Source organism: Salvelinus alpinus, chromosome 21 (genome assembly GCF_045679555.1).
Source record: "Salvelinus alpinus chromosome 21, SLU_Salpinus.1, whole genome shotgun sequence".
NCBI lineage: Eukaryota > Metazoa > Chordata > Actinopteri > Salmoniformes > Salmonidae > Salvelinus > Salvelinus alpinus.
The window spans coordinates 50,615,847-50,642,425 of NC_092106.1; the positions used below are offsets into that span (position 1 = coordinate 50,615,847).

At 46.2% G+C, this 26,579-nt stretch overlaps 1 protein-coding gene across 4 annotated transcripts in view; it reads right to left on the reverse strand.

The window, feature by feature from the left end:
- The window catches only part of cog6 (component of oligomeric golgi complex 6), a 99,708-nt gene that overhangs the window by 19,512 nt on the left and 53,617 nt on the right, over positions 1-26,579 (reverse strand). For 3 of the 4 annotated variants that reach the window (XR_011669708.1, XM_071358128.1, XM_071358130.1), the window contains 7 exons: positions 25,491-25,619; positions 18,586-18,677; positions 18,386-18,456; positions 13,619-13,710; positions 11,730-11,847; positions 8,715-8,846; positions 7,447-7,614 (listed from right to left, as the gene is read on the reverse strand). Coding sequence is in view for 3 of the 4 variants with exons in the window: in XM_071358128.1 (XP_071214229.1) it covers positions 7,447-7,614; positions 8,715-8,846; positions 11,730-11,847; positions 13,619-13,710; positions 18,386-18,456; positions 18,586-18,677; positions 25,491-25,619 (802 nt within the window). In the remaining variant the exon portion in view is untranslated. The remainder of the gene's footprint in view (positions 1-7,446; positions 7,615-8,714; positions 8,847-11,729; positions 11,848-13,618; positions 13,711-18,385; positions 18,457-18,585; positions 18,678-25,490; positions 25,620-26,579) is intronic. The other variant, XM_071358129.1, reaches the window with a different exon arrangement.

Sequence of the window (26,579 nt, forward strand, 5' to 3'; positions counted from 1 at the left end):
ACTACTTACAAAAAGAAAACCAGCCCCGTCGAGGACCAGGATGTCTTGCTCCCAGACAGGCTAAACAACTTTTTTGCCCGCTTTGAGGACAATACAGTGCCACTGACACGGCCCCCTACCAAAACCTGCGGGCTCTCCTTCACTGCAGCCGAGGTGAGTAAAACATTTAAACGTGTTAACCCTCGCAAGGCTGCAGGCCCAGACGGCATTCCCAGCCGCGTCCTCAGAGCATGCGCAGACCAGCTGGCTGGTGTGTTTACGGACATATTCAATCAATCCTTATCCCAGTCTGCTGTTCCCACATGCTTCAAGAGGGCCACCATTGTTCCTGTTCCCAAGAAAGCTAAGGTAACTGAGCTAAACGACTACCGCCCCGTAGCACTCACTTCCGTCATCATGAAGTGCTTTGAGAGACTAGTCAAGGACCATATCACCTCCACCCTACCGGACACCCTAGACCCACTCCAATTTGCTTACCGACCCAATAGGTCCACAGACGACGCAATCACACTGCCCTAACCCATCTGGACAAGAGGAATACCCATGTGAGAATGCTGTTCATCGATTACAGCTCAGCATTTAACACCATAGTACCCTCCAAACTCGTCATCAAGCTCGAGACCCTGGGTCTCGACCCCGCCCTGTGCAACTGGGTCCTGGACTTCCTGACGGGCCGCCCCCAGGTGGTGAGGGTAGGTAACAACATCTCCACCCCGCTGATCCTCAACACTGGGGCCCCACAAGGGTGCGTTCTGAGCCCTCTCCTGTACTCCCTGTTCACCCACGACTGCGTGGCCATGCACGCCTCCAACTCAATCATCAAGTTTGCGGATGACACTACAGTGGTAGGCTTGATCACCAACAACGACGAGACGGCCTACAGGGAGGAGGTGAGGGCCCTCGGAGTGTGGTGTCAGGAAAATAACCTCATACTCAACGTCAACAAAACAAAGGAGATGATTGTGGACTTCAGGAAACAGCAGAGGGAGCACCCCCCTATCCACATCGACGGGTCAGTAGTGGAGAAGGTGGAAAGTTTTAAGTTCCTCGGTGTACACATCACGGACAAACTGAACTGGTCCACCCACACAGACAGCGTTGTGAAGAAGGCGCAGCAGCGCCTCTTCAACCTCAGGAGGCTGAAGAAATTCGGCTTGTCACCAAAAGCACTCACAAACTTCTACAGATGCACAATCGAGAGCATCCTGTCGGGCTGTATCACCGCCTGGTACGGCAACTGCTCCGCCCACAACCGTAAGGCTCTCCAGAGGGTAGTGAGGTCTGCAGAACGCATCACCAGGGGCAAACTACCTGCCCTCCAGGACACCTACACCACCCGATGTCACAGGAAGGCCATAAAGATCATCAAGGACAACAACCACCCAAGCCACTGCCTGTTCACCCCGCTATCATCCAGAAGGCGAGGTCAGTACAGGTGCATCAAAGCAGGGACCGAGAGACTGAAAAACAGCTTCTATCTCAAGGCCATCAGACTGTTAAACAGCCACCACTAACATTTAGCGGCCGCTGCCAACATACTGACTCAACTCCAGCCACTTTAAAAATGGGAATTGATGGAAATTATGTAAAAATGTACCACTAGCCACTTTAAGCAATGCCACTTAATACAATGTTTACATACCCTACATTACCCATCTCATATGTATATATACTGTACTCTATATCATCTACTGCATCTTGCCATCTTTATGCAATACATGTACCACTAGCCACTTTAAACTATGCCACTTTATGTTTACATACCCTACAGTACTCATCTCATATGTATATACCGTACTCTATACCATCTACTGCATCTGCCATGCCGTTCTGTACCACCACTCATCCATATATCTTTATGTACATATTCTTTATCCCTTACACTTGTGTGTGTGTAAGGTAGTAGTGTGGAATTGTTAGGTTAGATTACTGTTGGTTATTACTGCATTGTCGGAACTAGAAGCACAAGCATTTCGCTACACTCGCATTAACATCTGCTAACCATGTGTATGTGACTAATAAAATTTGATTTGATTTGATTTGACTTTAGACCAGAGCCCTATTCCCTATGTAGTACACTACTTTAGACCAGAGCCCTATGTAGTGCACTACTTTAGACCAGAACCCTATTCCCTATATAGTACACTACTTTAGACCAGGGGGCATATGCACACAGCATAAAAGTATTTATAAACTGGGTGGTTCGAACCCTGAATGCTGATTGGCTGAAAGCCGTGGTATATCAGACCGTATACCACGAGTATGACAAAACATGTATTTTTACTGCTCTAATTACGTTGGTAACCAGTTTATAATAGCCACAAGGCACCTCGGGGGAGTTTGTGGTATATGGCCAATATACCACGGCTAATGGCTGTATCCAGGCTGTACTCTGTGTTGCGTTGTGTGTAAGAACAGCCCTTAGCCGTGGTATATTGGTCATATACCACACCTCCTCTGGCCTTACTGTTTAAATATACTCCTGACATACATCCAACTCTCACTACAGCATGATTGTCCTTTGTCTGACAGAGACAGTATGAAATCTACTCCAATAAGAAGTATGGGACACGACACAATAGAACCCTATTGCTCAAATTCACAGCTATCATGACAATGGTCTGACCTGGGCTGTAGACTAACCTGGGCTGTAGTCTGACCTGGGCTGTAGTCTGACCTGGGCTGTAGACTAACCTGGGCTGTAGTCTGACCTGGGCTGTAGTCTGACCTGGGCTGTTGACTGACCTGGGCTGTAGTCTGACCTGGGCTGTAGTCTGACCTGGGCTGTAGTCTGACCTGGGCTGTAGTCTGACCTGGGCTGTGGACTGACCTGGGCTGTAGTCTGACCTGGGCTGTAGACTAACCTGGGCTGTAGTCTGACCTGGGCTGTAGACTAACCTGGGCTGTAGTCTGACCTGGGCTGTAGTCTGACCTGGGCTGTAGTCTGACCTGGGCTGTAGTCTGACCTGGGCTGTAGACTAACCTGGGCTGTAGTCTGACCTGGGCTGTGGTCTGACCTGGGCTGTAGTCTGACCTGGGCTGTGGACTGACCTGGGCTGTAGTCTGACCTGGGCTGTGGTCTGACCTGGGCTGTAGACTGACCTGGGCTGTAGTCTGACCTGGGCTGTAGTCTGACCTGGGCTGTAGTCTGACCTGGGCTGTAGACTAACCTGGGCTGTGGTCTGACCTGGGCTGTGGTCTGACCTGGGCTGTAGTCTGACCTGGGCTGTAGTCTGACCTGGGCTGTAGTCTGACCTGGGCTGTAGTCTGACCTGGGCTGTAGTCTGACCTGGGCTGTGGACTGACCTGGGCTGTAGTCTGACCTGGGCTGTAGTCTGACCTGGGCTGTAGTCTGACCTGGGCTGTGGACTGACCTGGGCTGTGGACTGACCTGGGCTGTGGTCTGACCTGGGCTGTAGACTGACCTGGGCTGTAGACTGACCTGGGCTGTAGTCTGACCTGGGCTGTAGTCTGACCTGGGCTGTAGTCTGACCTGGGCTGTGGACTGACCTGGGCTGTGGACTGACCTGGGCTGTGGACTGACCTGGGCTGTGGTCTGACCTGGGCTGTAGACTGACCTGGGCTGTAGACTGACCTGGGCTGTAGTCTGACCTGGGCTGTAGTCTGACCTGGGCTGTAGTCTGACCTGGGCTGTGGACTGACCTGGGCTGTGGACTGACCTGGGCTGTAGTCTGACCTGGGCTGTAGTCTGACCTGGGCTGTAGTCTGACCTGGGCTGTAGTCTGACCTGGGCTATGGACTGACCTGGGCTGTAGTCTGGCCTGGGCTGTAGTCTGACCTGGGCTGTAGTCTGACCTGGGCTGTAGTCTGACCTGGGCTGTAGTCTGACCTGGGCTGTAGTCTGACCTGGGCTGTAGTCTGACCTGGGCTGTAGTCTGACCTGGGCTGTAGTCTGACCTGGGCTGTAGTCTGACCTGGGCTGTAGTCTGACCTGGGCTGTAGTCTGACCTGGGCTGTGGTCTGACCTGGGCTGTGGTCTGCTTCAAACAGTATCATGTCTAGAGTCACCGTGTTCACCACCGTACATTGATTTACAACAACGACTTGAATTAGTGGTGCTTACGTAATGTATTTAATGTTACTATGGCTACTGTTCTGGAACAGAAAACATCATGTATTTAATGTTACTATGGCTACTGTGTTGAAACAGAATACATGATGTATTTAATGTTACTATGGCTACTGTTCTGGAAAAGAACGCATCATGTATTTAATGTTACTATGGCTACTGTTCTGGAACAGAACGCATCATGTATTTAATGTTACTATGGCTACTGTTCTGGAACAGAATACATCATGTATTTAATGTTACTATGGCTACTGTGTTGGAACAGAATACATCATGTATTTAATGTTACTATGGCTACTGTTCTGGAACAGAATGCATCATGTTTTTAATGTTACTATGGCTACTGTGTTGGAACAGAATACATAATGTATTTAATGTTACTATGGATACTGTTCTGGAACAGAATGCATCATGTATTTAATGTTACTATGGCTACTGTGTTGGAACAGAATACATCATGTATTTAATGTTACTATGGCTACTGTTCTGGAACAGAATGCATCATGTATTTAATGTTACTATGGCTACTGTGTTGGAACAGAATACATCATGTATTTAATGTTACTATGGCTACTGTTCTGGAACAGAATGCATCATGTATTTAATGTTACTATGGCTACTGTGTTGGAACAGAATACATCATGTATTTAATGTTACTATGGCTACTGTTCTGGAACAGAATGCATCATGTATTTAATGTTACTATGGCTACTGTTCTGGAACAGAACGCATAATGTATTTAATGTTACTATGGCTACTGTTCTGGAACAGAATACATCATGTATTTAATGTTACTATGGCTACTGTTCTGGAACAGAAGACACCATGTATTTAATGTTACTATGGCTACTGTGTTGGAACAGAATACATCATGTATTTAATGTTACTATGGCTACTGTGTTGGAACAGAATACATCATGTATTTAATGTTACTATGGCTACTGTGTTGGAACAGAATACATCATGTATTTAATGTTACTATGGCTACTGTGTTGGAACAGAATACATCATGTATTTAATGTTACTATGGCTACTGTGTTGGAACAGAATACATCATGTATTTAATGTTACTATGGCTACTGTTCTGGAACAGAATACATAATGTATTTAATGTTACTATGGCTACTGTTCTGGAACAGAATACATAATGTATTTAATGTTACTATGGCTACTGTGTTGGAACAGAATACATCATGTATTTAATGTTACTATGGCTACTGTTCTGGAACAGAATACATCATGTATGTAATGTTACTATGGCTACTGTGTTGGAACAGAATACATCATGTATTTAATGTTACTATGGCTACTGTTCTGGAACAGAATGCATCATGTATTTAATGTTACTATGGCTACTGTGTTGGAACAGAATACATCATGTATTTAATGTTACTATGGCTACTGTTCTGGAACAGAATGCATCATGTATTTAATGTTACTATGGCTACTGTGTTGGAACAGAATACATCATGTATTTAATGTTACTATGGCTACTGTTCTGGAACAGAATGCATCATGTATTTAATGTTACTATGGCTACTGTGTTGGAACAGAATACATCATGTATTTAATGTTACTATGGCTACTGTGTTGGAACAGAATACATCATGTATTTAATGTTACTATGGCTACTGTTCTGGAACAGAATACATCATGTATTTAATGTTACTATGGATACTGTTCTGGAACAGAATACATCATGTATTTAATGTTACTATGGATACTGTTCTGGAACAGAATACATCATGTATTTAATGTTACTATGGCTACTGTTCTGGAACAGAATACATCATGTATTTAATGTTACTATGGCTACTGTTCTGGAACAGAATGCATCATGTATTTAATGTTACTATGGCTACTGTTCTGGAACAGAACGCATAATGTATTTAATGTTACTATGGCTACTGTTCTGGAACAGAATACATCATGTATTTAATGTTACTATGGCTACTGTTCTGGAACAGAAGACACCATGTATTTAATGTTACTATGGCTACTGTTCTGGAACAGAAGACACCATGTATTTAATGTTACTATGGCTACTGTGTTGGAACAGAATACATCATGTATTTAATGTTACTATGGATACTGTTTTGGAACAGAATACATAATTTATTTAATGTTACTATGGCTACTGTTCTGGAACAGAATACATCATGTATTTAATGTTACTATGGCTACTGTGTTGGAACAGAATACATAATATATTTAATGTTACTATGGCTACTGTGTTGGAACAGAATACATCATGTATTTAATGTTACTATGGCTACTGTGTTGGAACAGAATACATCATGTATTTAATGTTACTATGGCTACTGTTCTGGAACAGAATACATCATGTATTTAATGTTACTATGGCTACTGTGTTGGAACAGAATACATCATGTATTTAATGTTACTATGGCTACTGTTCTGGAACAGAACGCATAATGTATTTAATGTTACTATGGCTACTGTTCTGGAACAGAATACATAATGTATTTAATGTTACTATGGCTACTGTTCTGGAACAGAACGCATAATGTATTTAATGTTACTATGGCTACTGTTCTGGAACAGAAGACACCATGTATTTAATGTTACTATGGCTACTGTTCTGGAACAGAATACATCATGTATTTAATGTTACTATGGCTACTGTTCTGGAACAGAATACATAATGTATTTAATGTTACTATGGCTACTGTGTTGGAACAGAATACATCATGTATTTAATGTTACTATGGCTACTGTTCTGGAACAGAAGACACCATGTATTTAATGTTACTATGGCTACTGTTCTGGAACAGAAGACACCATGTATTTAATGTTACTATGGCTACTGTTCTGGAACAGAATACATAATGTATTTAATGTTACTATGGCTACTGTGTTGGAACAGAATACATCATGTATTTAATGTTACTATGGCTACTGTTCTGGAACAGAATACATCATGTATGTAATGTTACTATGGCTACTGTGTTGGAACAGAATACATCATGTATTTAATGTTACTATGGATACTGTGGCTATTTAATGCTACTAACTCTGTTGGAACAGGTAAAGGCAGTCAGTTCTGGAGTAGTACTGACTAAATTAGGCCTAAACATCAAATAGAATATATTCTCTAACGTCTATAACGTGACATTCACATGTTTCAGGCACGTCCAGGGACAGACAACTATTCTACAACACTGATGGCCAGTTCCCCGGACACAGATTGAGTTGTAGTCCTGAACTAAACTCTCCTTAGTCCAGCACTAGGCTTCATCTGTCTTTTGGAAACTCTCCTTAGTCCAGCACTAGGCTTCATCTGTCTTTTGGAAACTGTCCCGGAGTGCACCAACAGAGGGTTGCCAGTTCAGTACCTGGAACTCCAGCATCTCCAGCCTCTTGTCTGTGAACTCAAACAGAGCCAGGGTGGTCTTCATCACGTACAGAGAGTTCACCATGTACGTTGCCATGTCTGCTGTACCGAGGTTACTGGCTGACACTGTACACAGCTGGAGCAGGGGGTCCAGGATACAAGACAACACCTAGCAGACAGACAGACAGAGACAGAGAGAGAGAACAGGTTACTGGCTGACACTGTACACAGCTGGAGCAGGGGGTCCAGGATACAAGACAACACCTAGCAGACAGACAGACAGAGACAGAGAGAGAGAACAGGTTACTGGCTGACACTGTACACAGCTGGAGCAGGGGGTCCAGGATACAAGACAACACCTAGCAGACAGACAGACAGAGACAGAGAGAGAGAACAGGTTACTGGCTGACACTGTACACAGCTGGAGCAGGGGGTCCAGGATACAAGACAACACCTAGCAGACAGACAGACAGAGACAGAGAGAGAGAACAGGTTACTGGCTGACACTGTACACAGCTGGAGCAGGGGGTCCAGGATACAAGACAACACCTAGCAGACAGACAGACAGAGACAGAGAGAGAGAACAGGTTACTGGCTGACACTGTACACAGCTGGAGCAGGGGGTCCAGGATACAAGATAACACCTAGCAGACAGACAGACAGAGACAGAGAGAGAACAGGTTACTGGCTGACACTGTACACAGCTGGAGCAGGGGGTCCAGGATACAAGACAACACCTAGCAGACAGACAGACAGAGACAGAGAGAGACAGAGAGAGAGAGAGAACAGGTTACTGGCTGACACTGTACACAGCTGGAGCAGGGGGTCCAGGATACAAGACAACACCTAGCAGACAGACAGACAGAGACAGAGAGAGAGACAGAGAGAGAACAGGTTACTGGCTGACACTGTACACAGCTGGAGCAGGGGGTCCAGGATACAAGACAACACCTAGCAGGCAGGCAGGCAGGCAGGCAGGCAGGCAGGCAGGCAGGCAGGCAGGCAGGCAGGCAGGCAGGCAGGCAGGCAGGCTTTCCGGCAGGCAGGCAGGCTTTCCGGCAGGCAGGCAGGCAGGCAGGCAGGCAGACAGACAGAAAGACAGGAGAAAGAAAGAAAGAAAGGACCCGAGGGCAGAGGACATGACCTGAGGGGCAGAGGACATGACCTGAGGGGCAGAGGACATGACCTGAGGGGCAGAGGACATGACCTGAGGGGCAGAGGACATGACCTGAGGGGCAGAGGACATGACCTGAGGGCAGAGGACATTACCTGAGCGAAGTCAGCCTGGCGAGCGTCCAGAGGAACTACAGAGGAGTCATGAGAGGCCAACACCTCCCTCAGGAGAGCCAGGGTCTGGGTCAGAGAGGAGGTGGGACCCAGGTCTGGAGGGGGGAGCTCCACCTGGAGGGGGAAGAGCAGTCGGTTAGAGGGAGAAGGAGGAGGAGAGGGAGGGGTAGGAGGAGGTGGGGTTAGAGGGAGGGGTAAGAAGAGAGGGAGGGGTAGGAGGAGGGGTAGAAGGAGGATGGGTAGAGGGAGGAGGGGTAGGGAGGGGTAGGAAGACGGGTAGGAGGGACGGGTAGGAGAAGAGAGGGGTAGGAGGAGGAGTTGTAGGAGGAGGGAGGGGTAGGAGGAGGGTTAGAGGGAGGGGTAGGAAGAGAGGGAGGGGTATGAGGAGGGAGGGGTAGGATGAGAGGGAGGGGTAGGAGGGGTAGGATGAGAGGGAGGGGTATGAGGAGGTGGGGGTTAGAGGGAGGGGTAGGAGGAGAGGGAGGGTTAGGAGGAGAGGGAAGGGTAGGAGGAGGGAGGGGTAGGAGGAGGGGGGTCAGAGGGAGGAGGAGGAGGGGGGTTAGGAGGAGAGGGGGGGGGGGTAGGAGGGAGGGGTAGGAGGAGGGGGGGTAGAAGGGGTAGGAGGAAGGAGGGTAGGAGGGAGGGGTAGGAGGAGGGGTAGGAGGAGGAGGGGTAGGAGGGAGGGGTAGGAGGAGGAGGGGTAGGAGGAGGGGTAGGAGGAGGAGGGTTAGAGGGAGGGATAGGAGGAGGAGGGGTAGGAGGAGGAGGGTTAGAGGGAGGGATAGGAGGAGGAGGGGTAGGAGGGAGGGGTAGGAGAGAGGGGTAGGAGGAGGGGTAGGAGGGAGGGGTAGGAGGAGGAGGGGTAGGAGGAGGGGTAGGAGGAGGAGGGTTAGAGGGAGGGATAGGAGGAGGAGGGGTAGGAGGAGGAGGGTTAGAGGGAGGGATAGGAGGAGGAGGGGTAGGAGGAGGAGGGTTAGAGGGAGGGATAGGAGGAGGAGGGGTAGGAGGGAGGGGTAGGAGGGAGGGGTAGGAGGAGGGGGGGTAGGAAGGAGGGGTTAGAGACACAATTCAACCACTTAAGCTACAGTTCCTCCTTCATAGATACCATGCTCCTCCCTCCACCGCTCTCCTCCCTCCCTCTCCCTCTCTACCCCTTTCCATCTCGCCCCTCCCTCTCCATCTCGCCCCTCTCCTCTCTCTCCCTCTCCTCTCCTCTCTCTCTCTACCCCTCTCCATCTCGCCCCTCTCCTCTCTCCACCCCTCTCCTCCCTCCATCTCCCCTCCCTCCATCTCCCCTCTCCATCTCTCCCCTCCCTCCAGCTCTCCCCTCCCTCCAGCTCTCCCCTCTCCATCTCCCCATCTAATACATGTGATTAGTAAAAGTCAGTGTCCCTGGTATTAGCTGGTGTGGAGAAGGTAACGAGGTAGCAGCCTAACCCAGGGCCAATAGATTAGAGAGGTGTTGAGGGTCGTTACTGTGATTCATGCTATTGATCTGATAGCAGCTAGTGTCGTTTGGACCGAGACCTGTCCGTGATCCGGGATATTTGGACTCCAATTTGAGGAAACGGACTGCTGTTTCTCAGTCCCGACTAGTAACTACCAGCTCTCCTCACAAACGGTTTACATAGGCCGTGTCCCAAATAGTGACCTCATTCCCTATATAGGGCACTACTTTACACCAAAGCCCTGTGGGCCCTGGACCAAAAGTAGTGCTCTATATAGTGAGTTAGGGAGCCATTTAGGTCTACATGTCTTACAGGAAAAGGCCTGTTGTCTGTGAGGGTTGAGAAACAAACATGTTTCTCCACATCCTATTGAACTACTACTGCACCAGCATTAGCTTGGCACAGGAACACTTTTTGTTGTCTAAATAGAAAATGTGGAAGTTGGACCATCATGCATGTACACAGCATGTACACAGCATGTACACAGCATGTACATCTTGAGCCAGGCCCAGCCACTGGGGAGCCAGGCCCAGCCACTGGAGAGCCAGGCCCAGCCACTGGGGAGCCAGGCCCAGCCACTGGGGAACCAGGCCCAGCCACTGGGGAGCTAGGCCCACTGGGGAACCAGGCCCAGCCACTGTGGCACCAGGCCCAGCCACTGGGGAGCCAGGCCCAACCACTGGGGAGCCAGGCCCAGCCACTGGGGAGCCAGGCCCAGCCACTGGGGAGCCAGGCCCACCCACTGGGGAGCCAGGCCCAGCCACTGGGGAACCAGGCCCATCCACTGGGGAGCCAGGCCCAGCCACTGGGGAGCCAGGCACAGCCACTGGGGAGCCAGGCACAGCCACTGTGGCACTAGGCCCAGCCAATCAGAATGAGTTTTTCCCCAAAGAAAGAGCTTTATTACAGACAGAAATCCCCCCCCCCCCCCCGACCCAGGTCTGCGGTTGTGAGGCCGGTTGGACGTACAGCAAAATTCTTTAAAAAGACGTTGGGGGTGGCTTATGGTAGAGAAATGAACATTCAATTCTCTGGCACCAGCTCTGGTGGATATTCCTGCAGTCAGCATGCCAATTGCACGCTCCCTCAAAACTTGAGACATCTGTGGCATTATGTTGTGTGACAAAACTGCACATTTTAAAGTGGCCTTTTATTGTCCCCCAGCACAAGGTGCACCTGTGTAATGATCATGCTGTTCAATCAGCTTGTTGATATGCCACACCTGTCAGGTGGATGGATCATCTTGGCAAAGGAGAAATGCTCACTAACATGGATGTAAATACATTTGCACACACAATTGGAGGGAAAAACCTTTTCTGTGTGGATATAATATTTCTGGGATGTTTTACTTCAACTCTTTACATGTTGCGTTTATATTTTTGTTCAGTGTACAAACTGTTCATCTCTGTACATGTTCACTGATCGTATTCATACAACAAAATACTGAGATAGGTGATCGGGCCGTATCCATCAGAGCAACAAAGAAAAAGCTCTATATGCGATCTTTAATAAAGTCATGTTTAGTTTATGAGTGATAACAAACGCCCACCTTGTCCATGAGCCTGCTAGCGTGGAGACTGAGACTGTTGAAAAACATCTTCTTGCTTAGGATGTGCATCTCTTCTATGGTCATCAGCAGGGAGGCTACACTGGTGCCCACGATACAACTATGAGAGAGAAAGAGAGAGAGAGAGAAAGAGAAAGAGAGACAGAGAGAGAGAGAGAGACATAGAGAGAGAGAGAGAGAGAGAGAGAGAGAGAGAGAGAGAGAGAGAGAGAGAGAGAGAGAGAGAGAGAGAGAGAGAGAGAGAGAGAGAGAGAGAGAGAGAGAGACAGAGAGAGAGAGACAGAGAGACAGACAGACAGAGAGACAGAGAGACAGAGAGACAGATAGAGACAGAGAGACAGAGGCAGAGAGACAGAGACAGACAGAGACAGAGAGAGACAGACAGACAGACAGACAGACAGACAGACAGACAGACAGACAGACAGACAGACAGACAGACAGAGAGAGAGAGAGAGAGAGAGAGAGAGAGAGAGAGAGAGAGAGAGACAGAGAGAGAGAGAGAGACAGAGAGAGACAGAGACAGAGAGAGACAGAGAGAGACAGAGAGAGAGAGAGAGAGAGAGAGAGAGAGAGAGAGAGACAGACAGACAGACAGAGACAGAGAGAGAGAGAGAGAGACAGACAGAGACAGAGAGAGAGAGAGAGAGAGAGAGAGAGAGAGAGAGAGAGAGAGAGAGAGACAGAGAGAGACAGAGAGAGACAAAGAGAGACAGAGAGAGAGAGAGAGAGAGAGAGAGAGACAGAGAGGGCATCATTGAACAGTGAACTCTAAATGAACACCACTGTATAAAGGCGTATAGAGGCATTTAGAGAGATGAGAGATGGTATCAAACCACCTTGACCAGATTACTGTCATGTGATCTTGGTGTTTTGGGGGGGTTTGGGACAGGGCTTATTGGGGTGATGTGTGGCTACCTGATGGTGTGATGGTATAACTTAAGCCGGGTTAGGGTCAGGTTCAGAGGTCAGGTTCAGAGGTCAGGTTCAGAGGTCAGGTTCAGAGGTCAGGGGTTAGGTTCAGAGGTCAGGTTCAGAGGTCAAATCAAAGTTTATTTGTCACGTGCGCCGAATACAACAGGTGTAGTAGACCTTACAGTGAAATGCTTACTTACAGGCTCTAACCAATAGTGCAAAACATATATTAGGTGAACAATAGGTAAGTAAAGAAATAAAACAACAGTAAAAAGACAGGCTATATACAGTAGAGAGGCTATATACAGTAGCGAGGCTATATACAGTAGAGAGGTTATATACAGTAGCGAGGCTATATACAGTAGAGAGGTTATATACAGTAGAGAGGTTATATACAGTAGAGAGGCTATATACAGTAGAGAGGCTATATACAGTAGCGAGGCTATATACAGTAGAGAGGCTATATACAGTAGAGAGGCTATATACAGTAGCGAGGCTACATACAGACACTGGTTAGTCAGGCTGATTGAGGTAGTATGTACATGTAGATATGGTTAAAGTGACTGTGCATATATGATGAACAGAGTAGCAGTAGCGTAAAAGAGGGGTTGGGGGGGGGGGTACACAATGCAAATAGTCTGGGTAACCATTTGATGACCTGTTCAGGAGTCTTATGGCTGTTGAGAAGCCTTTTTGTCCTAGACTTGGCACTCCGGTACCGCTTGCCATACGGTAGTAGAGAGAACAGTCTATGACTGGGGTGGCTGGGGTCTTTGACAATTCCTAGGGCCTTCCTCTGACACCGCCTGGTATAGAGGTCCTGGATGGCAAGCAGCTTAGCCCCAGTGATGTACTGGGCCGTACGCACTACCCTCTGTAGTGCCTTGGGGGTTAGGGTCAGGGGTTAGGTTCAGAGGTCAGGTGCAGGGGTTAGGTTCAGAGGTCAGGGTGCTACCTACCTGATGGTGTGGTGGTAGAACTTGAGCAGGTTGGACAGCTTGTAGAGTAGAACAGAACCCGGCTCAGCCAAGATTCCCTGCTCCAGACGCACCTGGAAGAGAAGCCATTTTATCTTTAGCATTTATCCCAGGACAGAATGTTTATCCAGTAGTATTTATCCCAGGACAGAATGTCTATTCAGTAGTATTTATCCCAGGACAGAATGTTTATCCAGTAGTATTTATCCCAGGACAGAATGTTTATCCAGTAGCATTTATCCCAGGACAGTCAGTCTATTCAGTAGTATTTATCCCAGGACAGAATGTTTATCCAGTAGTATTTATCCCAGGACAGAATGTTTATCCAGTACCATTTATCCCAGGACAGTCAGTCTATTCAGTAGTATTTATCCCAGGACAGAATGTTTATCCAGTAGTATTTATCCCAGGACAGAATGTTTATCCAGTAGCATTTATCCCAGGACAGTCAGTCTATTCAGTAGTATTTATCCCAGGACAGAATGTTTATCCAGTAGTATTTATCCCAGGACAGAATGTTTATCCAGTAGTATTTATCCCAGGACATAATGTTTATCCAGTAGTATTTATCCCAGGACAGAATGTTTATCCAGTAGTATTTATCCCAGGACAGAATGTTTATCCAGTAGTATTTATCCCAGGACAGTCAGTCTCTTCAGTAGTATTTATCCCAGGACAGAATGTTTATCCAGTAGTATTTATCCCAGGACAGAATGTTTATCCAGTAGCATTTATCCCAGGACAGAATGTCTATCCAGTAGTATTTATCCCAGGACAGTCAGTCTCTTCAGTAGTATTTATCCCAGGACAGAATGTTTATCCAGTAGTATTTATCCCAGGACAGAATGTTTATCCAGTAGCATTTATCCCAGGACAGTCAGTCTATTCAGTAGTATTTATCCCAGGACAGAATGTTTATCCAGTAGTATTTATCCCAGGACAGAATGTTTATCCAGTAGTATTTATCCCAGGACAGAATGTTTATCCAGTAGTATTTATCCCAGGACAGAATGTTTATCCAGTAGTATTTATCCCAGGACAGTCAGTCTCTTCAGTAGTATTTATCCCAGGACAGAATGTTTATCCAGTAGTATTTATCCCAGGACAGAATGTTTATCCAGTAGCATTTATCCCAGGACAGTCAGTCTATTCAGTAGTATTTATCCCAGGACAGAATGTTTATCCAGTAGTATTTATCCCAGGACAGAATGTTTATCCAGTAGTATTTATCCCAGGACAGAATGTCTATTCAGTAGTATTTATCCCAGGACAGAATGTTTATCCAGTAGTATTTATCCCAGGACAGAATGTTTATCCAGTAGCATTTATCCCAGGACAGTCAGTCTATTCAGTAGTATTTATCCCAGGACAGAATGTTTATCCAGTAGTATTTATCCCAGGACAGAATGTTTATCCAGTACCATTTATCCCAGGACAGTCAGTCTATTCAGTAGTATTTATCCCAGGACAGAATGTTTATCCAGTAGTATTTATCCCAGGACAGAATGTTTATCCAGTAGCATTTATCCCAGGACAGAATGTTTATCCAGTAGTATTTATCCCAGGACAGAATGTTTATCCAGTAGTATTTATCCCAGGACATAATGTTTATCCAGTAGTATTTATCCCAGGACAGAATGTTTATCCAGTAGTATTTATCCCAGGACAGAATGTTTATCCAGTAGTATTTATCCCAGGACAGTCAGTCTCTTCAGTAGTATTTATCCCAGGACAGAATGTTTATCCAGTAGTATTTATCCCAGGACAGAATGTTTATCCAGTAGCATTTATCCCAGGACAGAATGTCTATCCAGTAGTATTTATCCCAGGACAGTCAGTCTCTTCAGTAGTATTTATCCCAGGACAGAATGTTTATCCAGTAGTATTTATCCCAGGACAGAATGTTTATCCAGTAGCATTTATCCCAGGACAGTCAGTCTATTCAGTAGTATTTATCCCAGGACAGAATGTTTATCCAGTAGTATTTATCCCAGGACAGAATGTTTATCCAGTAGTATTTATCCCAGGACAGAATGTTTATCCAGTAGTATTTATCCCAGGACAGAATGTTTATCCAGTAGTATTTATCCCAGGACAGAATGTTTATCCAGTAGTATTTATCCCAGGACAGTCAGTCTCTTCAGTAGTATTTATCCCAGGACAGAATGTTTATCCAGTAGTATTTATCCCAGGACAGAATGTTTATCCAGTAGCATTTATCCCAGGACAGTCAGTCTATTCAGTAGTATTTATCCCAGGACAGAATGTTTATCCAGTAGTATTTATCCCAGGACAGAATGTTTATCCAGTAGTATTTATCCCAGGACAGAATGTTTATCCAGTAGTATTTATCCCAGGACAGAATGTTTATCCAGTAGTATTTATCCCAGGACAGAATGTTTATCCAGTAGTATTTATCCCAGGACAGAATGTTTATCCAGTAGTATTTATCCCAGGACAGAATGTTTATCCAGTAGTATTTATCCCAGGACAGTCAGTCTCTTCAGTAGTATTTATCCCAGGACAGAATGTTTATCCAGTAGTATTTATCCCAGGACAGAATGTTTATCCAGTAGCATTTATCCCAGGACAGTCAGTCTATTCAGTAGTATTTATCCCAGGACAGAATGTTTATCCAGTAGTATTTATCCCAGGACAGAATGTTTATCCAGTAGTATTTATCCCAGGACAGTCAGTCTCTTCAGTAGTATTTATCCCAGGACAGAATGTTTATCCAGTAGTATTTATCCCAGGACAGAATGTTTATCCAGTAGCATTTATCCCAGGACAGTCAGTCTATTCAGTAGTATTTATCCCAGGACAGAATGTTTATCCAGTAGTATTTATCCCAGGACAGAATGTTTATCCAGTAGCATTTATCCCAGGACAGTCAGTCTATTCAGTAGTATTTATCCCAGGACAGAATGTTTATCCAGTAGTATTTATCCCAGGACAGAATGTTTATCCAGTAGTATTTATCCCAGGACAGAATGTTTATCCAGTAGTATTTATCCCAGGACAGAATGTTTATCCAGTAGTATTTATCCCAGGACAGAATGTTTATCCAGTAGTATTTATCCCAGGACAGTCAGTCTCTTCAGTAGTATTTATCCCAGGACAGAATGTCTATTCAGTAGTATTTATCCCAGGACAGAATGTTTATCCAGTAGTATTTATCCCAGGACAGAATGTTTATCCAGTAGTATTTATCCCAGGACAGAATGTCTATTCAGTAGTATTTATCCCAGGACAGAATGTTTATCCAGTAGTATTTATCCCAGGACAGTCAGTCTATTCAGTAGTATTTATCCCAGGACAGAATGTTTATCCAGTAGTATTTATCCCAGGACAGTCAGTCTATTCAGTAGTATTTATCCCAGGACAGAATGTCTATCCAGTAGTATTTAACCCAGAACAGAATGTTTATCCAGTAGTATTTATCCCAGGACAGAATGTTTATCCAGTAGCATTTATCCCAGGACAGTCAGTCTATTCAGTAGTATTTATCCCAGGACAGAATGTTTATCCAGTAGTATTTATCCCAGGACAGAATGTTTATCCAGTAGTATTTATCCCAGGACAGAATGTTTATCCAGTAGTATTTATCCCAGGACAGAATGTTTATCCAGTAGCATTTATCCCAGGACAGTCAGTCTATTCAGTAGTATTTATCCCAGGACAGAATGTTTATCCAGTAGTATTTATCCCAGGACAGAATGTTTATCCAGTAGTATTTATCCCAGGACAGAATGTTTATCCAGTAGTATTTATCCCAGGACAGAATGTTTATCCAGTAGTATTTATCCCAGGACAGTCAGTCTCTTCAGTAGTATTTATCCCAGGACAGAATGTCTATTCAGTAGTATTTATCCCAGGACAGAATGTTTATCCAGTAGTATTTATCCCAGGACAGAATGTTTATCCAGTAGTATTTATCCCAGGACAGAATGTCTATTCAGTAGTATTTATCCCAGGACAGAATGTTTATCCAGTAGTATTTATCCCAGGACAGTCAGTCTATTCAGTAGTATTTATCCCAGGACAGAATGTCTATTCAGTAGTATTTATCCCAGGACAGTCAGTCTATTCAGTAGTATTTATCCCAGGACAGTCAGTCTATTCAGTAGTATTTATCCCAGGACAGAATGTCTATTCAGTAGTATTTATCCCAGGACAGAATGTCTATCCAGTAGTATTTATCCCAGGACAGAATGTTTATCCAGTAGCATTTATCCCAGGACAGAATGTCTATCCAGTAGTATTTATCCCAGGACAGTCAGTCTATTCAGTAGTATTTATCCCAGGACAGAATGTTTATCCAGTAGTATTTATCCCAGGACAGAATGTTTATCCAGTAGTATTTATCCCAGGACAGTCAGTCTGTCCAGTAGTATTTATCCCAGGACAGTCAGTCTATCCAGTAGTATTTATCCCAGGACAGAATGTCTATCCAGTAGTATTTATCCCAGGACAGTCAGTCTATTCAGTAGTATTTATCCCAGGACAGTCAGTCTATCCAGTAGTATTTATCCCAGGACAGAATGTCTATCCAGTAGTATTTATCCCAGGACAGTCAGTCTATTCAGTAGTATTTATCCCAGGACAGTCAGTCTATTCAGTAGTATTTATCCCAGGACAGTCAGTCTATCCAGTAGTATTTCTTCATTTTATTAGTTCTACAGTCAAATACAGTCAACTGAAATAAACGGAAATGTACACACACAAACACATTGGGTTGGAGAGTCTTACTTTAAGAGGTCTACAGACTCCCTCAGTGATGTGTCCCACCACCTCTTGCATGGTCTCATCCACTCCTGGTGCTGAAGGGAGGCAGTCAGTCAGACACAGACAAGACACATGAGAGAATTAACTACCTACACAAAGGTGAGGATTAGAAGAGATCAAGAGGTCATTCGTTGCCATAGGGATCGTGTGAGGTTTTAGGTTACCTTGTGCTGTGACCTGTTTCAGCAGAGCCTCCAGATGCTCCTTCTCTGAGGCGGTGGCTTGGTGCAGCCAAGCCAACATGTCCCCTACATACCTGGATGAGTCATAGTACACAGGATAAGCTTTGTTGTGGTTTTCAACGTATATTTTAATGTATTTACACTACTGTAACCAAAACAAGTTTGGGGGTCACTTAGAAACGTGCTTGTTTTTGAAAGAAAATGTAAAAAATGTTGTCCCTTCAAATAATGTCAAATTGATCAAAAAATACAGTCTAGACATTGTTCATGTTGTAAATGACTATTGAAGTTGGAAACGGCTGATTTTTAATTTTAATTTCAGCTTTTATTTCTTTCATCACATTCCCAGTGGGTCAGAAGTTAACATGCACTCAATTAGTATTTGGTAGCATTGCCTTTAAATTGTTTAACATGGTCAAACGTTTCGGGTAGACTTCCACAAGCTTCCCACAATAAGTTGGGTGAATTTTGGCCCATTCCTCCTGACAGAGCTGGTGTAACTGAGTCAGGTTTGTAGGCCTCCTTGCTCGCACACGCTTATTCAGTTCTGCCCACACATTTTCTATAGGACTGAGGTCAGGGCTTTGTGATCGCCACTCCAATAATACCTTGACTTTGTTGTCCTTAAGCCATTTTGCCAAAACTTGGAAGTATGCTTGGGGTCATTGTCCATTTGGAAGACACATTTGCGACCAAGATTTAACTTCCTGACTGATGTCTTGAGATGTTGCTTCAATATATCCACATAATTTTCCTCCCTCATGATGCCATCTATTTTGTGCAGTGCACCAGTCCCTCCTGCAGCAAAGCACCCCCACAACATGATGCTGCCACCTCCATGCTTCACGGTTGGGATGGTGTTCTTCGGCTTGCAAGCATCCCCCTTTTTCCTCCAAACATAACAATGGTCGTTATGGCCAAACAGTTCTATTTTTTCAGACCAGAGGACATTTCTCTAAAAAGTAACATCTTTGTCCTCATGTGCAGTTGCAAACCGTAGTCCGGCTTTTTTATGGCGATTTTGGAGCAGTGACTTCTTCCTTGCTGAGTGGCCTTTCAGGTTATGTCGATATAGGACTCGTTTAACTGTGGATATAGATACTTTTGTACCTGTTTCCTCCAGCATCTTCACAAGGTCCTTTGCTGTTGTTCTTGGATTGATTTGCACTTTTCGCACCAAACTACGTTCATCTCTAGGAGACAGAACGCGTCTCCTTCCTGAGCAGTATGACGGCTGCGTGGTCCCATGGTGTTTATACTTGCGTACTATTGTTTGTACAGATGAACGTGGTACCTTCAGGCGTTTGGAAATTGCTCCCACAACCAGACTTGTGGAGGTCTACAATTTTTGGGGCTGATTTCTTTTGATTTTCCCATGATGTCAAGCAAAGAGGCACTGAGTTTGAAGGTAGGCCTTGAAATACATCCACAGGTACACCTCAAATTGACTCAAATGATGTCAATTAGCCTATCAGAAGCTTCTAAAGCCATGACATAATTTTCTGGAATTTTCCAAGCTGTTTAAAGGCACAGTCAACTTAGTGTATGTAAACTTCTGACCCACTGGAATACAGTGAATTATAAGTGAAATAATCCGTCTGTAAACAATTGTTGGAAAAATGACTTGTGTCATGCACAAAGTAGATGTCCTAACCGACTTGCCAAAACTGTAGTTTGTTAACAAGAAATTTGTGGAGTGGTTGAAAAACGGGTTTTAATGAATCCAACCTAAGTGTATGTAAACTTCCGACTTCAACTGTATGTGAGCCCTCTTATTTGAATACATGTTGATAATACATTGGCCCAGTATCAGCAACGATCACCTCACACGTCCTCAACTGGCAGCTTCATTAAATAGTACCCACAAAACACCAGTCTCAACGTCAACAGTGAAGAGCCGACTCCGGGATGCCTTCTAGGCAGAGTTCCTCTGGCCAGTGTCTGAACAATTGTATGTTAATTTAATGGACACATTTTTTTGCTTTTCTGTAAAAAAAAAAAGGACATTTCTAAGTGACCCCAAACTTTTGAACGGTAGTGTGTCATAGGTGCATAGATAGTACACTGTCCTAACATAGTACACTGTCCTAACATAGTACACTGTCCTAACATAGTACACTGTCCTAACATAGTACACTGTCCTAACATAGTACACTGACCTAACATAGTACACTGACCTAACAGAGTATTGTCCTAACATAGTACACTGTCCTAACAGAGTATTGTCCTAACATAGTACACTGTCCTAACAGAGTATTGTCCTAACATAGTACACTGTCCTAACATAGTAGTGTCCTAACATAGTACACTGTCCTAACAGAGTATTGTCCTAACAGAGTATTGTCCTAACATAGTACACTGTCCTAACAGAGTACACTGTCCTAACATAGTACACTGACCTAACAGAGTACACTGTCCTAACATAGTACACTGTCCTAACATAGTACACTGTCCTAACAGAGTATTGTCCTAACATAGTACACTGTCCTAACAGAGTATTGTCCTAACATAGTACACTGTCCTAACAGAGTATTGTCCTAACATAGTACACTGTCCTAACATAGAGTACTGACCTAACATAGTACACTGTCCTAACAGAGTACACTGTCCTAACAGAGTACACTGTCCTAACAGAGTACACTGTCCTAACAGAGTACACTGTCCTAACATAGAGTACACTGTCCTAACAGAGTATTGTCCTAACATAGTACACTGTCCTAACAGAGTATTGTCCTAACATAGTACACTGTCCTAACATAGAGTACTGACCTAACATAGAGTACTGTCCTAACATAGAGTACTGACCTAACATAGAGTACTGTCCTAACATAGAGTACACTGTCCTAACAGAGTACACTGACCTAACATAGAGTACTGACCTAACAGAGTACACTGTCCTAACATAGAGTACTGACCTAACATAGAGTACTGTCCTAACATAGAGTACTGACCTAACATAGAGTACTGTCCTAACAGAGTACACTGTCCTAACATAGAGTACTGACCTAACATAGAGTACTGTCCTAACATAGAGTACACTGTCCTAACAGAGTACACTGACCTAACATAGAGTACTGACCTAACAGAGAGTACTGTCCTAACATAGAGTACTGACCTAACATAGAGTACTGTCCTAACAGAGTACACTGACCTAACATAGAGTACTGTCCTAACAGAGTACACTGACCTAACATAGGTCAGTTTACTATGTTAGTACATGTTAGGACAGGCTCAGCACAGGCTCAGTGAGCACAGGCTCCCTGTAGAGGAAAGGCTGTGCAACCACTGCACAACAGCAGAACCTGAGACAGAGCTGCATTTCCTGACGACATGTCAAAAACATATAACAATTAGAGAGTGTAATTTCCCCAAATTTAAAACTCTTATTCAAGGTTTCAAAGACCTCTGAGAGAGAGAGAGAGAGAGAGAGAGACCGAGCGAGAGAGAGAGCGAGAGAGAGAGAGAGCGAGAGAGCGAGAGAGCGAGAGCGAGAGCGAGAGAGAGAGAGAGAGAGAGAGAGAGAGAGAGAGAGAGAGAGAGAGACAGACCGGCCCCTGTTCTGAGAAGTGCTGATGCCTCCATTAAGGATGTGGTGACAGAATGTTCCGCAGTGTTACAGAGTGTTCTAGTGTGTTCTGAGCAGGATGGGCGTTCTCAGAACAGATCTGATTAGCCTCACAGTGAAAGAGACTCTAAGTCCCAAATGGCACCCTATGGGCTCTGGACATAAGTAGTGCACTGTATGGGGACCAGGGTGCCATTTGGGACGAACCCTAGGAATCCATGCCCGCCCACAGTAGAGTTCCCCTGAAGCCATAACAGAACCCACTCCTCGTCCTCCCTTATATAACCCACTCCTCGTCCTCCCTTACAGAACCCACTCCTCGTCCTCCCCGCTCCTCATCCTCCCTTACAGAACCCACTCCTCGTCCTCTTCAGAAACCACTCCTCGTTCTCTTCAGAACCCACTCCTCGACTTCTTCAGAACCCACTCCTCGTTCTCTTCAGAACCCACTCCTCGTCCTCTTCAGAACCCACTCCTCGTCCACCCTTACAGAACCCACTCCTCGTCTTCTTCAGAACCCACTCCTCGTCCTCTTCAGAACCCACTCCTCATCCTCCCTTACAGAACCCACTCCTCGTCCTCTTCAGAACCCACTCCTCGTCCTCTTCAGAACCCACTCCTCGTCCTCTTCAGAACCCACTCCTCGACCTCTTCAGAACCCACTCCTCGACCTCCCTTACAGTGCCCACTCTTCGTCCTCTTCAGAACCCACTCCTCATCCGCCCCCCTCTCCTTTACAGAACCCACTCCTCATCCTCCCCACCCTCCCCCTCCTTTACAGAACCCTCCTCCTCCTCCCCCCCCTCACCCTCCCTTACAGAACCCTCCCCCCTCCTCCTCCTCCTTTACAGAACCCACTCCTCATCCTCCCCCCTCTCCTTTACAGAACCCACTCCTCATCCTCCCCACCCTCCCCCTCCTTTACAGAACCCTCCTCCTCCTCCCCCTCCTCCCCCTCCCTTACAGAACCCTCCTCCTCCTCCCTTTACAGAACCCTCCTCCTCCTCATCCTCCTTTACAGAACCCACTCCTCATCCTCCCTTCCTCATCCTCCCCACTCCTCATCCTCCCCACTCCTCATCCTCCCCACTCCTCATCCTCCCCACTCCTCATCCTCCCTTACAGAACTCCTCATCCTCCCCACTCCTCATCCTCCCTTACAGAACCCACTCCTCATCCTCCCTCCTCCTCCCCCTCCTTTACAGAACCCACTCCTCATCCTCCTTTACAGAACCCACTCCTCATCCTCCTTTACAGAACCCACTCCTCATCCTCCCTTACAGAACCCACTCCTCATCCTCCCCCTCCTTTACAGAACCCTCCCCCTCCTCCTTTACAGAACCCTCCCCCTCCTTTACAGAACCCACTCCTCATCCTCCCTCCTCCTCCCCCTCCTTTACAGAACCCACTCCTCATCCTCCTTTACAGAACCCACTCCTCATCCTCCTTTACAGAACCCTCCCCCTCCTCCTTTACAGAACCCTCCCCCTCCTCCCCCTTCCTCCCCCTCCTTTACAGAACCCACTCCTCATCCTCCTTTACAGAACCCACTCCTCATCCTCCTTTACAGAACCCACTCCTCATCCTCCCTTACAGAACCCACTCCTCATCCTCCCCCTCCTTTACAGAACCCTCCCCCTCCTCCTTTACAGAACCCTCCCCCTCCTCCCCCTTCTTTACAGAACCCACTCCTCATCCTCCCTCCTCCTCCCCCTCCTTTACAGAACCCACTCCTCATCCTCCTTTACAGAACCCACTCCTCATCCTCCTTTACAGAACCCTCCCCCTCCTCCTTTACAGAACCCTCCCCCTCCTCCCCCTCCTTTACAGAACCCTCCCCCTCCTCCCCCTCCTTTACAGAACCCTCCCCCTCAAATCAAATCAAGTTTATTTTATATAGCCCTTCGTACATCAGCTAATATCTCGAAGTGCTGTACAGAAACCCAGCCTAAAACCCCAAACAGCAAGCAATGCAGGTGTAGAAGCACGGTGGCTAGGAAAAGGCCAGAACCTAGGAAGAAACCTAGAGAGGAACCAGGCTATGAGGGGTGGCCAGTCCTCTTCTGGCTGTGCTGGGTGGAGGTTATAACAGAACTATGCCAAGATGTTCAAATTGTTCATAAATGACAAGCATGGTCAAATAATAATCATGAATAATTTTCAGTTGGCTTTTCATAGCCGATCATTAAGAGTTGAAAATAGCAGGTCTGGGACAGGTGGCGGTTCCATAACCGCATGCAGAACAGTTGAAACTGGAATAGCAGCAAGGCCAGGTGGACTGGGGACAGCAAGGAGTCATCATGCCCGGTAGTCCTGACGTATGGTCCCCTCCTCCTCCTCCTTTACAGAACCCTCCCCCTCCTCCTTTACAGAACCCTCCCCTCCTCCCCCTCCTTTACAGAACCCTCCCCTCCTCCCCCTCCTTTACAGAACCCTCCTCATCCTCATTTACAGAACCCTCCTCATCCTCCTTTACAGAACCCACTCCTCATCCTCCCTTACAGAACCCACTCCTCATCCTCCCTTACAGAACACGCTCCTCATCCTCCTTTACAGAACCCTCCTCCTCCTCCTCCCCCTCCTTTACAGAACCCTCCCCTCCTCCCCCTCCTTTACAGATCCCTCCTCATCCTCTCCCTCCCTTACAGAACCCACCCCCTCCTCCTTTACAGAACCCTCCCCTCCTCCCCCTCCTTTACAGAACACTCCTCATCCTCCCCCTCCCTTACAGAACCCTCCTCCTCATCCTCCCCCTCCTTTACAGAACCCTCCTCCTCCCCCTCCTTTACAGAACCCTCCCCTCCTCCCCCTCCCTTACAGAACCTTCCCCCTCCTCCTCCTCCTTTACAGAACCCTCCCCTCCTCCCCCTCCCTTACAGAACCTTCCCCCTCCTCCCCCTCCCTTACAGAACCCTCCTCCCCCTCCTCTCCTCCTCCCTGATAGATTCCCTGGAAGGAAGAGAGGTTTCTCTGTAAGTGTCAGCCTCCTAATCCTCCTTTACAGAACCCTCCTCCTCCTCCCCCTCCTCCCTTACAGAATCCTCCCCCTCCCTGATAGATTCCCTGAAAGGAAGAGAGGTTTCTCTGTAAGTGTCAGCCTCCTAACCCACTTAGTGCTACGTTTTACAGAGTTTTACTGCCTTGAACTGAGAACCACACTGACCAGCACGGACATGGTGTCTATTCTCTAACAAGCCCGCCTGGTTGGACAATGTAGGCCTTATTCCCTACATAGTGCCCTACTCTTGGCCAGATCTACAGAGCCCTATGTGGCAGCTCTGTGTGTGTATATGTGTGTCTCTGGTGTGTGTTGGGCCAGTACCTCATAGGGTCGTGGGAGTGCATCTCTATGGGTCGAGGCGTGCCCCCCGGACCCCCTCTGGTCAGGGCATCAATGAACCCTCGCACCATCACACACCTCCGAGCTGTCCCAAACTCATCCAGGGTGTACCTGAGAGAGAGAGACAGAAAGAGAATGAGACAGCAAGAGAGAGAGAGACAAAGCGAGGGGGGTGGAGAGAGAGAGACAAAGAGAGAGAGAGAGAAAGAGAGACAGACAGAGAGAGAGAGAGAAGGGGGTAGAGGGGAAGGGAGAGTGTGAGAGAGAGAGAGAGAGAGAGAGAGAGAGAGAGAGAGAGAGAGAGAGAGAGAGAGAGAGAGAGAGAGAGAGACAAAGAGAGAGACAAAGAGAGAGACAAAGAGAGAGAGAGAGAAAGAGACAAAGAGAGAGGGGGGGTAGAGGGGAAGGGAGAGTGTGAGCGAGAGAGAGAGAGAGAGAGAGAGAGAGAGAGAGAGAGAGAGAGAGAGAGACAAAGAGAAAGAGAGACAGAGAGGGGGGTAGAGGGGAAGGGAGAGAATGCGAGAGAGACAAAGAGAGAGAGAATTTCAAATCATCATGGAAGGTTACCAAGACATTTCTGATCAGAAGAGGCCGTCCTGTTGGGGGAGGAAGCAGGGAGATGTGGGTCGGCAGCGCACTACATTGCTGCCTGCCAGAAGATGAGGGACAGTGTCTGACAGAACAACCAACCCTCACATGTCTTCGTATTATTTAATTATTGATTTTCTTATTGATTTCCATGTCTAACACAACCCTTGATTATGGTGCTTACTGATTGGCCTATTTGTGATTATCTCAATGATTTTAAGGATGTTGTTATTGATATTATTCATGAATTATTACATTTCCAAAGTAAACTTTGGCAATATATACATTGTTACATCATGCCAATAAAGCAATTGTAATTTAATTGAGAGAGAGAGACAGAAATATATATATATATATATAGAGAGAGAGAGAGAGACAAACAGAGGTAGGAACAGAGAGACATAGGTAGAAACAGAGAGACAGAGACGGAGGTAGAAACAGAGAGAGAGAGACAGAGACAGAGAGACAGAGGTAGAAACAGAG